The 11,922-nt window shown below is 41.7% G+C and overlaps 1 protein-coding gene across 1 annotated transcript; it reads right to left on the reverse strand.

The window, feature by feature from the left end:
* Positions 1-1,905: 1,905 nt before the first annotated feature.
* rxfp3.3b (relaxin family peptide receptor 3.3b) lies at positions 1,906-5,026 on the reverse strand. Its single transcript, XM_042411375.1, has one exon. It carries the CDS (start codon positions 4,715-4,717, stop codon positions 3,512-3,514), a length of 1,206 nt encoding a protein of 401 aa, XP_042267309.1. The 5' UTR covers positions 4,718-5,026; the 3' UTR covers positions 1,906-3,511.
* Between the last annotated feature and the right edge of the window lie 6,896 nt (positions 5,027-11,922).

Raw genomic sequence — 11,922 nt, forward strand, 5'->3', positions numbered from 1 at the left:
TTTGTTGCAGTGTAGGATATAATGCAACCCTTTATGGTTGTTGTTAGATACTGTATATACAAACCAGAGTCAGCTGTTCTTGGGAAAATTCCCATTTATGCTGTTTGTTCTGTTCACTATTTTTATGAAGTGCAATGAGCATTACAGCCTTGAGGGGTGATACTGGAGCTCTGCGACCTTCAGCTTTGTTTGAGGATTCATCAGTCTAGACAGCAACTTCAAAAGTGTAAAGTTTAGGATTTAAAATGTGAAGAAAAAGTGAAATATCTCATTACACCTGGTTGGATTTTGTTGTGAGCTGTAATGTAGACACGACAGAAGTAAATGGACTTTAACTCCATCTAAGACTTCCTGTCTGCCTCTTTAAGGCTCCTGTTCAGACTCTGTGTATTAAAGCTCAACAGATTTACGACGAAACCACCACAGGCTGCCAGAGAAGCTCTGTTGACCTCATTAAACCGACGGCACTTCACTCTGTGTGTGTGTTTGGGTGTGTGTGTGTGTGTGTGTGTGTGTGTGTGTGTGTGAGATAAAGGGCAGCTGTATTTTCACACACCACTAGTTTCTGGGCTGTTTGTGGCTTGCGGCGTGACATGTGATAAAAGATTCATCGAGCCACTTCTCCGGGTTTGTAAGTGAAGGAGCAAAGTCCACTTCAGTGCTTATAGGCTGAACTGTCTTTAAACAACCTGCAGTGTGTGCTGCTCTTTGCTTTATTCCTGTATTTCTGCTCTATGTGAAGCCCTTTGCAACACTGCATTTGATAAGTGATTAAATAATTACTTATTAATTAAATAAACAGTATGTATGTTTCTGCTGATATGATCCAAAAATGTTTCTCAGTTTTTAAAAATCTGATTAAAATTCAGTTATGGCAGAAGAGGTCATTCAGAGGTCATTCAGAGGTCAAGTCTCAGCCTGGAGTCAAACAGTCATATCAGTTACTTTCTCTTCATTCTCTGATTTTTTTGGGACATGAAGGCCGAGTCTTTTTATCGTACTGATCTTTGATTGGCTGACGGTAGCAGCTCCTCTCATTCAAATGAGCTAAACCTGCAGATTCAAACTGGCCAGACTGGGAAATAAACTGGGTTTGAAAAGAATCATACCAGGTACATAAAAAAAGGAAGAAAATGACTCTCTGAAACCTATTATTGCATATATTCTACCATAAATTGAAGAAAACCACAGATTTCTGATTGGATATTTGGATATTATGAATCATGATATGAAAAACGTTATGCAAAGTGATGTCATTTAGATAAAAGTGATGTTTTGGGACGTGAAGACCAAGTTTATTCATCATACTGAACCCTGATTGGCTGACAGTAGCAGCTCCTGTCATTCAAATGAGGTGAACCTGCAGACTGGGAAAAAGTAGGCCTGGAAAAATCATAACAGTATAAATAAATAAGAAATCAACTCACTAATTTATCTTCATTTGCTGCAAAAGATGTGAAGAAAACACTCTGCAGCCTATTATTCTTTATATTTTTACCATTCAGTTAGATCTCAAGAGAAACTTAACCTTCACCTCCCAAACATGAACTCAACTTAAAACAATGTGGCAGCAGTTTTTTTGCACTAAAACTACAAATCTGATGTAATTAAAACTAGAACCATAATCATACATTTTAAGAGAAACACAGTTGAGTTATTTTATGTTAATTTCCTTCCAAACATGAGGAGAAAATGACTCTGCAGCCTGTTGCTGCATTTCAACCTTTAAGCTTGATCTCAAGAGGAAATTCGTAATTTGTTTGTACAAATTGTACTTTGTTCAGTACAGAAAGTGAAATCATGACCTTTGCATAAGCTTCATCTCAACCAAACATGAACTAAAACTGCAAACAACACACTCACATTTTTGATAAATATAGAAATAGTCATTTTAAACAGGGACAATGGTTTTTGTAGTGTGTTTTAATAGAAAACCAGACATTTCTGATAGAAGATATAACTTTTCATTTGCTTGAAAGCAACAATTCAAACAATCTGTTTTTTAAAGTCATTTTTTAAAGCAAAAACAGCAAACATTTCTTAGTTTCAGCTTCAGCATTGCGAAAATTTTCTGTTTTTCTTCATCTTCTGAGACAGTAAACTGAATACATTTGTGTTTTAGACTGTTGGTCAAACATCAATTTAGCTTTAAGAATATAACCGTCGTCTTTAATCACTTTTAATCAACCAAAAGATTAACTGAGGAAATATATTAAAGCTCATGATATGAACAATAAACAAGAACAACGTTTTCTTGTAACTTTTTGACATGAATTCAAAGACTGAGTCTTTTTACAGCACTGAGCCCTGATTGGCTGACAGGTACGCCTGCTGATTGGATGGTTTCCACTTCAAATGCTGACTGGATGGAGCTCAGCTGTGATGCATTTCTAGAAACTAAGTGCATGAAAAAAAAGAGTATGTTTGTGTTAAAGTACTTTAAAATTCAAACAGAACTGAACATTAAAATGTCTCATTTAAACATCTTTGACCTGTAAAGAAACAGAGGATTTACATTTCCAAAAATAGGCCCCTTTAAGCGCTCTGCTGTGTGTTTCATAAGTGTCTTTAACCGTTTAAAAATAAACATTTACATTCATCTTCTCCAATAAAAGTCTTCTCTGTTAGTATTATCCTTACAGCAGGACTGCAGCCCTGAGACCGCTGGCATGTAAACACCTGACTTCACAACAACCCCTGAACAGCTTCACAGCTTGCTGACACGTTACAGAATCTGCACAAAAAACCTAAAACAGCACTAACACTTGATTTCATGTCAACACAGATGAAATAGTTTATTCTCCAAACAGTTTTAAGGTTAATTTGGCTTTTTTTTTTTTTTTTACATTCATTTACTTAAGCTTGTACATTTTACATACCAGCCACAACAAACGTCAATAATACTCCACAGAATGATGTTTGAAGCAGCAGCAGCAGCAGTAACAGCTGGCTCCTCTCCTGCAGCGCGATGACTGACTCCACACAAGTCTGCACAGAGAGCACTTTAGAGAACGAAGCAGCATTGGATGTGACGCTGAGCCTGCACTCAGTTGATATTCAAGAAAACAAAAAATCAAAGAGTCAGCTTTCCAAAAACATCAGCACGACTTAATCATTTGAGATCCGAGCCGGACTCAGCGCAGTGATGTGAAGCAGCTGGATGGTTTGACTCACCGCGCGTCCTGCGAGGCGCGCAATTTACGCACAAGTGTTATGTCCTTTCCTTTCATGTTTCACGCCTTTAAATTGTGATAAAGTGTTAGAAAAATTCCTTTGATGCAAAGAAAAAACATATTATGGGCCACGTGTGAATGTTTTGTCCTCTCCTTTATTTTATACACTGGCGCTGGTTGGATTTGGCACAGTCTTTATAGTGTTTCTAGATGTTTTAAAAGCTGAAACAAATCACCAACATTCACGAGGGAATCATTTAAAATACCGATTATCAGTCAGAAAAAAAGATGTTTCTCTCCACATACAGAGGCTTTCAGTCTTTTAGTTGACAGTCTGTTTATCTCTGAAGCGCCTCCGTGTCGCAGTGGTCCGTTAGAACAGACAGGCGGCAGTTTTCCGTCTCCACGGTATTCAGCGGGATGACAATCTGCGTGTCGTCCGGCTCCGCTCTCACCGTCCCGGAGAACGGCCTCAGGTGGCAGGTGTTCGTCCCGGTGGGTGAGGAAATCCTCCAGAACAGATCCTTCATCTTCTTCCTGAACTCCCGGCGCATCAGGCAGTACAGCACCGGGTTCAGGCAGCTGTTGGTGTGCGCCAGGCACACGGTCACAGGGTGGACGTAAGTGTGCACCATGTAGTACATTTTATCCCAGTTGACCAGGTTGAACTTCACCAGGACGCCCCAGAAGGTGATGGCGTGGTTGGGCATCCAGCAGATGAAGAAGGAGAGGACGACGATGGTGACCGACCGGGTCACTCTGGACCTCCGCTTCACCTGGTTGTTGTTCATGCTCCGCAGGCGCACGAAGCGCAGCAGCAGCAGGTAGCAGACGGTGACGATCAGCATGGGGAACACGAAAGCCACCATGATCTTCTGGAGGTGATACAGCGCCAGCCAAGACTGACCGTCCGGGAAGCCCAGCAGGCACAGCCTCTCACCGGCCACGCTCTTCACCGTGGAGAAGATAGCGGTGGGCAGAGAGGCCACCGTGGCGGAGACCCAGAGACCAGCGATCACCCAGCGCACCGGGCACATCCGCCGCCGGGTCCGGTCTTTCAGCGCCGAAGCCACAGACCAGTACCGGGTGACGCTCATAGCAGTGAGGAAAAACACGCTGGCGTACATGTTCATAACCGTCACGGAGAGTATGATCTTGCACATGGCGTTCCCAAACGGCCAGCTGAAGTCCAGAGCCGTGTCCACCGCCCAGAACGGCAACGTCAGGACGAACTGGAAGTCCGTCACGGCCAGGTTGAGGATGAACAGGTTGATGCTGGAGCGTTTCTTCCTGCCCCGGCGCACTTTCATCAGGAAGAACACCAGCAGGTTCCCGACCAGCCCGGCAGCGCACACCACGGAGTACACGATGGAGATGAGGATGCGCAGGGTCGGGGAACCGTCCGCCGGTATGTCGATGTCATCCAGGCTGCTGAACCGGTCCTGACCCGTAGCGGACCGGTTCCAAGAGGACGTGGTGTTGTGGCTCCACTGCTCCGCCATCCTCTCCAGTAACAGACCCGACCCGAGTCCCGCAGGGCGCATCACCTCCTGCGCTCCCGGAGAAAAGAGACTTCCAGCGCAGGTAAGTGCGCACAGTTCCCGCAGATCATGTTACACCCGCTGCATGTTTTCTCTTCTCCTCTCACCGGACGCTCACAACACACCTCACCTCTCACCAGCCGCTGGATGGTTCACTGCTGAGCCCGGTGCGCGCGCGGCTCACTTTATGTTCTGCTGGTGCCCGAGGAGGCGCGTGGCCGGCAGGGGACTGGCGTGTCATTTCAAGACAAACTACAGCAAGAGGACAAGAGTCTACTTACTGACAGACAGCAGGGCAACTACGGAGAGTGAAATTCCCGGAGGAGAGCTTCATGTCCTCCACCTGCCCCCCCCCCCCCACAAGCACCCTCCCTCCACCCTCCACCTGCCCCCATGTGTCCCAGAAAACTTATCTGAAAATCACCTTAATAGAGATGTAAAATAAACCTGTAAATCACAACTGTACAGAAGCAGAGAGCGACCGTGCCTGCAATTTTTTTTAATGCAGTTATCTCCAGATTACCAGTTAATTATTTCGTTATCTTGAGAAAACAAATCGTTATTTCCTCTTATGACTTATAATGTTTATCAGAGGTCAGCGGAGTCACGCCAGCGTGCACAGGTGGCGTCTTGACAACTGCAGCAACTGATTTAACCTGAAAATGTCAGATCAAGCAGTATCCATTATTATTATTAACAACACCTCTATAAACGACATCTAGGTCACAGGCAAACGGCAGGTTGATTAAATCCTGGTCATAATATGATGGGATGTTTCATGTAGGAGAAATACCAAACAATACGGTAGAGAGAGGGACAGAGGGAGATTTGAACCTTAAGGGCCACCTGAAGGCTTCTTGGTATAAATAGTTGAGCTGTCCATGTGAGGGAGACATGGAGAGGAGAAGACAGGAATGAACCAATGAGAATGAGCTCCACCTGTGATAAATCTCATAATAAATTAACTTGTTATCTGGAGAAATTGACTTTTTGTTTTCTTGAGATAAATTAACTTGTGATCTCAAGATAACGGCATTAAAAAAAATAATTACAAGCAATGTTCTCCGCTTCCGTACAGTGTTTGAATATCACAATAAATGACTGAACTTGCCTGAGAATGTGTGTTAAATATGATTTAAAGTAGCATAAAATGCACATAAGATAACAGCAACAACATTTACAGTCTTTTTAGCATCAAATTCCCTCTTTGTGTTTCCTCGGACAGTGTTTCCCTGTTGAGCTGCAGGTGGAAGTATAGTAACAAAAAGAGGAACTTTGGCACTAAAAAGACTGTGGATTTTGTCCTCCATCACTTACATTGTAAGGTCATTATGAAGGGATCTTCTAATGGTCAGCATGAACAGGAGAAATCAATATAGCAAGAAACACCTGTTGTTAAAAAGGTCTCACCTGGTATACCCGAGACACACTCCACCCAAACCTACCTCTAAAACAGTTTTCTGTAAAGACTCAATGAACATTGACAATAAACTAAAACACATGATGGAAAAGATTACCAGTTGAGCTGCAAGTCCAAGTTAAGACTCCTGCTTAGATCAGCAGGAAGCCGATGGCCTGTGGTTTCTGCACCTGTCACAGACACTCTACATCCTTGTTAATTAATGTTAAAAATATCTTACACTGTTAGAGTTCAAAGAGTTGTGTTGTGCAACGCAAACAAAAATGATGTTGTGGTTGGTGACCATATATGGGTTTTAAGATGTAGATGCCTCCAGACGAATGATATAAAAGTGGAGGCCAGAGAGGTCTTGGGGCTTTTTCTGCCTTTTTTGCTTTTTGGCCTTTTTTTTGTGCTTTTGGAGGCTTGCTGCTTTAAGGCCTCTTTGACTTTTTGCCTTGACTTCTTTAAATCCCAGAGAGGGTTTTCTTCTTTTTATCTTTTACACTCAAGTTCTTGTAGTTTACTTTTTATATGTTGTATTTTTATACACTCCAACCAAAGTTCCTGACATGTGCTCATGTCTGAGGTCTTCTCGTAGCTCGAAGGTAAGCGAAGACGCCGAGTTCCCTTGACCGTCAGAGTGGTCCTCCTCCAGTGATGACCTGTTAGAAGGCCATCTTGGAGTACTGTCAAACCTCCAACACCTATTTGAACCCACACACTTTCGTTGTGATCTGGCTTTCAGGCATTCTAGACTAAATAGACCAATTAGAGCGGTTCAACGACAGCTGGTGATTACAGAAGCCAGGCTGAACTCTGGTTCCCTGGGCAGACTGAGGAAGTCTTGCGTGTAGATTTCGGGAACCTGTTCGATATCTAGGTCAGAGGTAGAGGAGAGCCGTCTGCCAGTGTTTTATCCACACTGGCAGGGGGTATCGGCTGTCTGTCAGGCAGAAATCATTACACTATTTAAATGTTCATTTGGGTTCCTGACTGTTGTTTTAAGACAGATTTGATAAAAAATTTGAACCCGTCCTTTAAGAGCGAGTGCTGTCTTTACATCAAACGTCCATTATGAACATCATATAAAGTATAGACCTGAAAACGTACAAAAACAATGAAAACTTAAATAAAACATTTAATAAAGTGTTTGGTTCCTCCTGCAAGTAGCAGAGCTTTTTAAGATGCTTTCGGCCTTCTACGGTTATGATGCTTTTGGGACATCAGACATTACAGCATCTGCATTAAACCCCTACATATTAAAACATCTGGATGCTCTTCTGCTTGCATATGTGATTCACTCATGGATATCTGATAATCCTCTGAGTCTGGTTTCAAAGTTTAGGATCCCAAAAGATCAGATTTTATTTGCACCTTTTCATCAGTTGTGTCTAATCTGTATTGTCTGCTGTACCTGCCGGCAGTTTATGTCCACTGACGTGTTTTGACATCAGTGTATTGCTGAAGAGTTTGTTGGGGACACGTTTTGTTTCGTTTTGCTTCTCTGTGCCCGGAGGCATCACTACATCTTAGTCAGCTCCCGGAGCTGTGAGCTGCATTCTGGTCAGCTGAAATGACTTCCCAGTGGAGGCCGTCACTCGACACTTTCTGTCTTTGGTTCCCAGATGGAGAAACTATTCTCTTTCCTGATAGAAGCCTCTGTCTACAGTTTTGACCTAGATGGATCCCCACGATGAAATAAATTTCGCCAGAGAAACATCACAGATGGCATGCTGTGCACCATCCTCCTCAGGTCCTCTCCTCTCTGCCAGCAGCGACCTTTAACTGGTGGAGTGTGTGACAAACAGACTTGAGCCTTTCTGGAGTCATTCATTCAAAACTGAAGACACTTGTAAAATTTAAACTTTAGACCTGAAACAGATATTAACAACAAAATCTGTTGCCTTTACAGATGTTTTTATTTCTAGCTGCTCTGTGAGGCTTTACTTCGGCACAGCGGTGCTTTGAGCTAAATGCTAACATCAGCATGCTAATATTGGCACATTGACGATGTTAGCATGCTAATGCTAAGCTGGTACAATGTTAGCAGGGTTTCTGCAGGTTCACCAAGTTAAATTCACAACTTTTAAAGACCTTTTTAGTATCACATTGAATGCAATTTAATACATTTTTCAGTTCTTCCCTGCTGCATATACCAATAATTCTTAATGATATAATGAATTAAATGAACACAACCTGGACTAAGATAAGTGGCATAAAATGGTTGAATAGATGAACCTATTAAAAATACATAACTCATGTAAGTTTTATCTAAAGTCTTGACTTGTCCATAGTGAGTGGATGAGCTCTGCAATATTTTAGTCTGAATGAAGATGGTGAACCATGACGCTAGCATGGCTAAAAATATCAGAATTATTAAATTCACACAAAAGATACTCTCGAATATGTGATGGTGCATCTCAAAGGGTTTATCCTCAAATTTAAAGATCCCCTCCAGACATGAATGAAGACATAAAAATACTCTGCTTGGAACAATAATGTGTGTGTGATACGGGTAATAACCACTTTAAAATTCTTAAAATAGCATCTACTCCTTCACCGCCAATAAAAAGTCCACATCTATGAATATGCAAATTGTTATGGCCCTCAGCCATATTGTTTGTGTGTGTGTGTGTGTGTGTGTGTGTGTGTGTGTGTGTGTGTGTGTTATACTGAACTGTGCAACGCTGTTCATAAAAGAGCTCTCTCTTTCCTGTGAGGGATCTGTGTTTTCTGTGATCTGTTAATGTTTTGGTGAGATAGTTGTTTATTGTTTTGGCCTTGATTCACCCTGAGGTCCTGTTTTGTTAATTGAAAATTATTTCATGTAATATAATTCATATAATTATTTCATTGCAGAAGTTTAACTGCAGGACACAAGATGTCTCCTACTTCCAATCTCAGTGTTTGTACACTAGTGGCTTCAGGTTTCAACATCACACTTCAATATACAAGTTGAATATTGGACGAGGATTGGCTCCAAACTAGTTGTTATGTCATAAATCATCCTCATAGTCCCACGAATGTGAAAACAAATTCTGCACAGATAAGCCAAAACATGCAAACGTAGGAACAAGAAGAAAGGGGGACTATAATATAAGAGCGTGACCTCAAAGTGCTCACCAACAACATGTCAGTCGTTGGGAAGCCAGTGAGGGATCACTGTCTGAAAGAGACTGACCCCTCCACCCTCACAAAAGTCTGGTTATGCTGCTGCTCCACATCCACTTAATTAATAGTGAGATTGTCTTTTAATGAGGCAGACGCAGCTTATCAACTTAGTTTGTCCTCTTTTTTCTGGGTCAAATATGATGTTACACAATCTGTGAAATCTGGGTGAAAGATAACATTTTACTACGCTCGTTACTATAAGTGCAACAAAACTGAATAAAAAGCCAATAAGTAACATGTAGAAAAGGTATGTTTTACACAACTACAGCACGCTGGTTACGCTAATAACATGAAAGCTGTCTGTATGTAGCATAACTGTTTATCTGCCACATCTTACTTTGTGGCAAATTCTTGTAAACTCAGCTGCTAGCTGAGACAAACCAGCCTCTCCTCTCTACCAGCGGTACCTGCAGCAGTGAGTCACATCAGCAGCAGAGGACAGGAAGAGGAGGAAAGACTTCCTGCTGTGAGAGCAGCTGTGCACACGCTCACACAATCGAGTTGTGGTGACAGATGGGTTGAAATTGTGTGTCATGTGTAGATAGTGTTTCATAGATGATCTCGGTTGACGTCAGGCAAACATACAAAACTTATCGATCGACTTAAGAATAAAGGTCGAGGGCCGTGCAAATTACAGGAGCTGCTCGGGGAGAAACGGGAGCGTTGGCAGGTCTGGTGAAATCACTCAGGGGAAACCTTCCTGTTTATCTCTCAGGTCAGATCAGGAGTCTTTATAAGATGACTTTGATCAAATAATAAAGTGATAAAACAATAAAACGGCCGCCTGTGTCTGATGATTATACGAGCATAAAGAGGTGATTGGATTATAGGTCACGAACTGGCAACATGCGTTCATCCTTTGTTTTGTGTTTGTACGTGACCTGAGATATGAGACTTATGATTACAAACAGGAAGTAAGAAAGATAATACCGGCTCCAACATGAGCAGAGCGCCAGATGAGCGAGCAGCAGGTGCAGGGACAAAGTGAAACAGACAGCAGAAATGACATGTAATACTAAGAAAAAATCAAACATGTAACAACCAGATACATGAAGTAGTGCACAGATGGGACTGCAGTCCGTCCAAAGAGAGTAAACAAGAAACCTCATCTACTGAGAGAAAGAGAGGAAAGACACACAGATGCTCGTTCCATCACTGAGAGGAAGAGAGGAAAGGTCATCATGAAGCTGAATTCACAAAAACATCTTATATCATCACCAGAAGTTCACCTACATGACACAACACACGCTGCTGTGAGCTACTTTCACTTGTTAGCTCGAGTTGGGCACCAACAGAGAGACATAATGAAAAATGATTTTGCAGCTTCTGTTCTAAAAGTAAATAAAACCTCATTTAAAATCCTTCTGACATTTACAAGAATATAAATAATTAAAAATCAAACCTTTCTCAACTATGTGTCTGTTGTTGACTCCATATCTCAATCTCTTTTTTTGTTTTTCCTGCATCTACCAGACCCAATGTGCAATATAATGTGCATTTATATTTTTATTCTCTCTCTCTCTTATCTTTTTTTACAATTGCAAATATTTATTTTGTACTGTAATTGGAACTAGAGCCAAATTTCACTGCCCTCAGCGATGCCAGCTGCTGTGTTGCCATGTATGTGACAATAAAAAGCTCTTGAATCTTAAACTTGCCAGATATATTTACTTGCCTCAAGACTGGATCGTTGAAAGTCTTACTGTTATCTCGGCCCCTTTCAAAGGAAAACCTGACAAACTATGTGGTAACACATTTGTATTAAAGCTGCGTCATAACATCAGAAGCTGTTTGAACTTTTTCTTTCAGCTACAGGGAACACCGGAGAGCTCTTCAACTTCACCCTCCTGTCAAGTTTTCTACTTCCTCTGTCTTTGTATGCAGGTTTTAGTTTTCATGGATGCAGAGGTTTTTCTGGGGGGGATGGGGGGGGGGGGGGGGGGGGTTCCAGGGTTCATATCTTGCTCTTTGCAGGGTGCCATAAATTTCTCACCTTCATGTGGCAGCTCATTTTCTCATCAAACACCAGAACACAGCGGAGGAAACCATCCAGAGGGGTGTTTGAATGATGAGTGAGCCTGAAAAAACACACCTGACCTCCCTGAAAGTAAAACAAGCTTCAAGCTTGGAGGTCATAAAAGTTAATTAATTATTCATTTTTATTAATAAGGACATTGGTTGGTATTTCTCTGAAAGCTTGTTCAAATCTCCTCATTAGTTTTGGTTCAACAAATACGTCCAGATATTCATTCATGTTAATTAAGTGATAACTGATCAGTTTTTTTATTCCCAAGTACCAAATATTCTCTAGTTCAAGTTTCAAGAAAGTGTGAGTGTGTGTGTGAGAGTGTGTGTGTGTGTGTGTGTGTGTGTGTGTGTGTGTGTGTGACTGATGGACGAGATACAAAGATGTGGGATTTACGTTCTGCTTTAATGGAAGTATTAAGTAATATTTCACTTTTACAACAGGAAAGACTTCAAGGATGAAGACTCTCTTCTCCTTGGATTAATAGTATCTCAGGAAAACTTATATTTGGGCTAATTGAAAAAATAAGTCAACAGATTTCTGTTAATCAATACTGATAATAATGATCTGTTTTAGCTCTAATTGTGCTTGTTCGCAGGGTGCTCTGTG

Source organism: Thunnus maccoyii, chromosome 5 (assembly GCF_910596095.1).
Source record: "Thunnus maccoyii chromosome 5, fThuMac1.1, whole genome shotgun sequence".
Lineage (NCBI taxonomy): Eukaryota > Metazoa > Chordata > Actinopteri > Scombriformes > Scombridae > Thunnus > Thunnus maccoyii.

Excerpts from the sequence above, each read along its gene's own strand:
- rxfp3.3b (XM_042411375.1), bottom strand. The coding sequence starts at position 4,717 with ATGCGCCCTGCGGGACTCGGGTCGGGTCTGTTACTGGAGAGGATGGCG.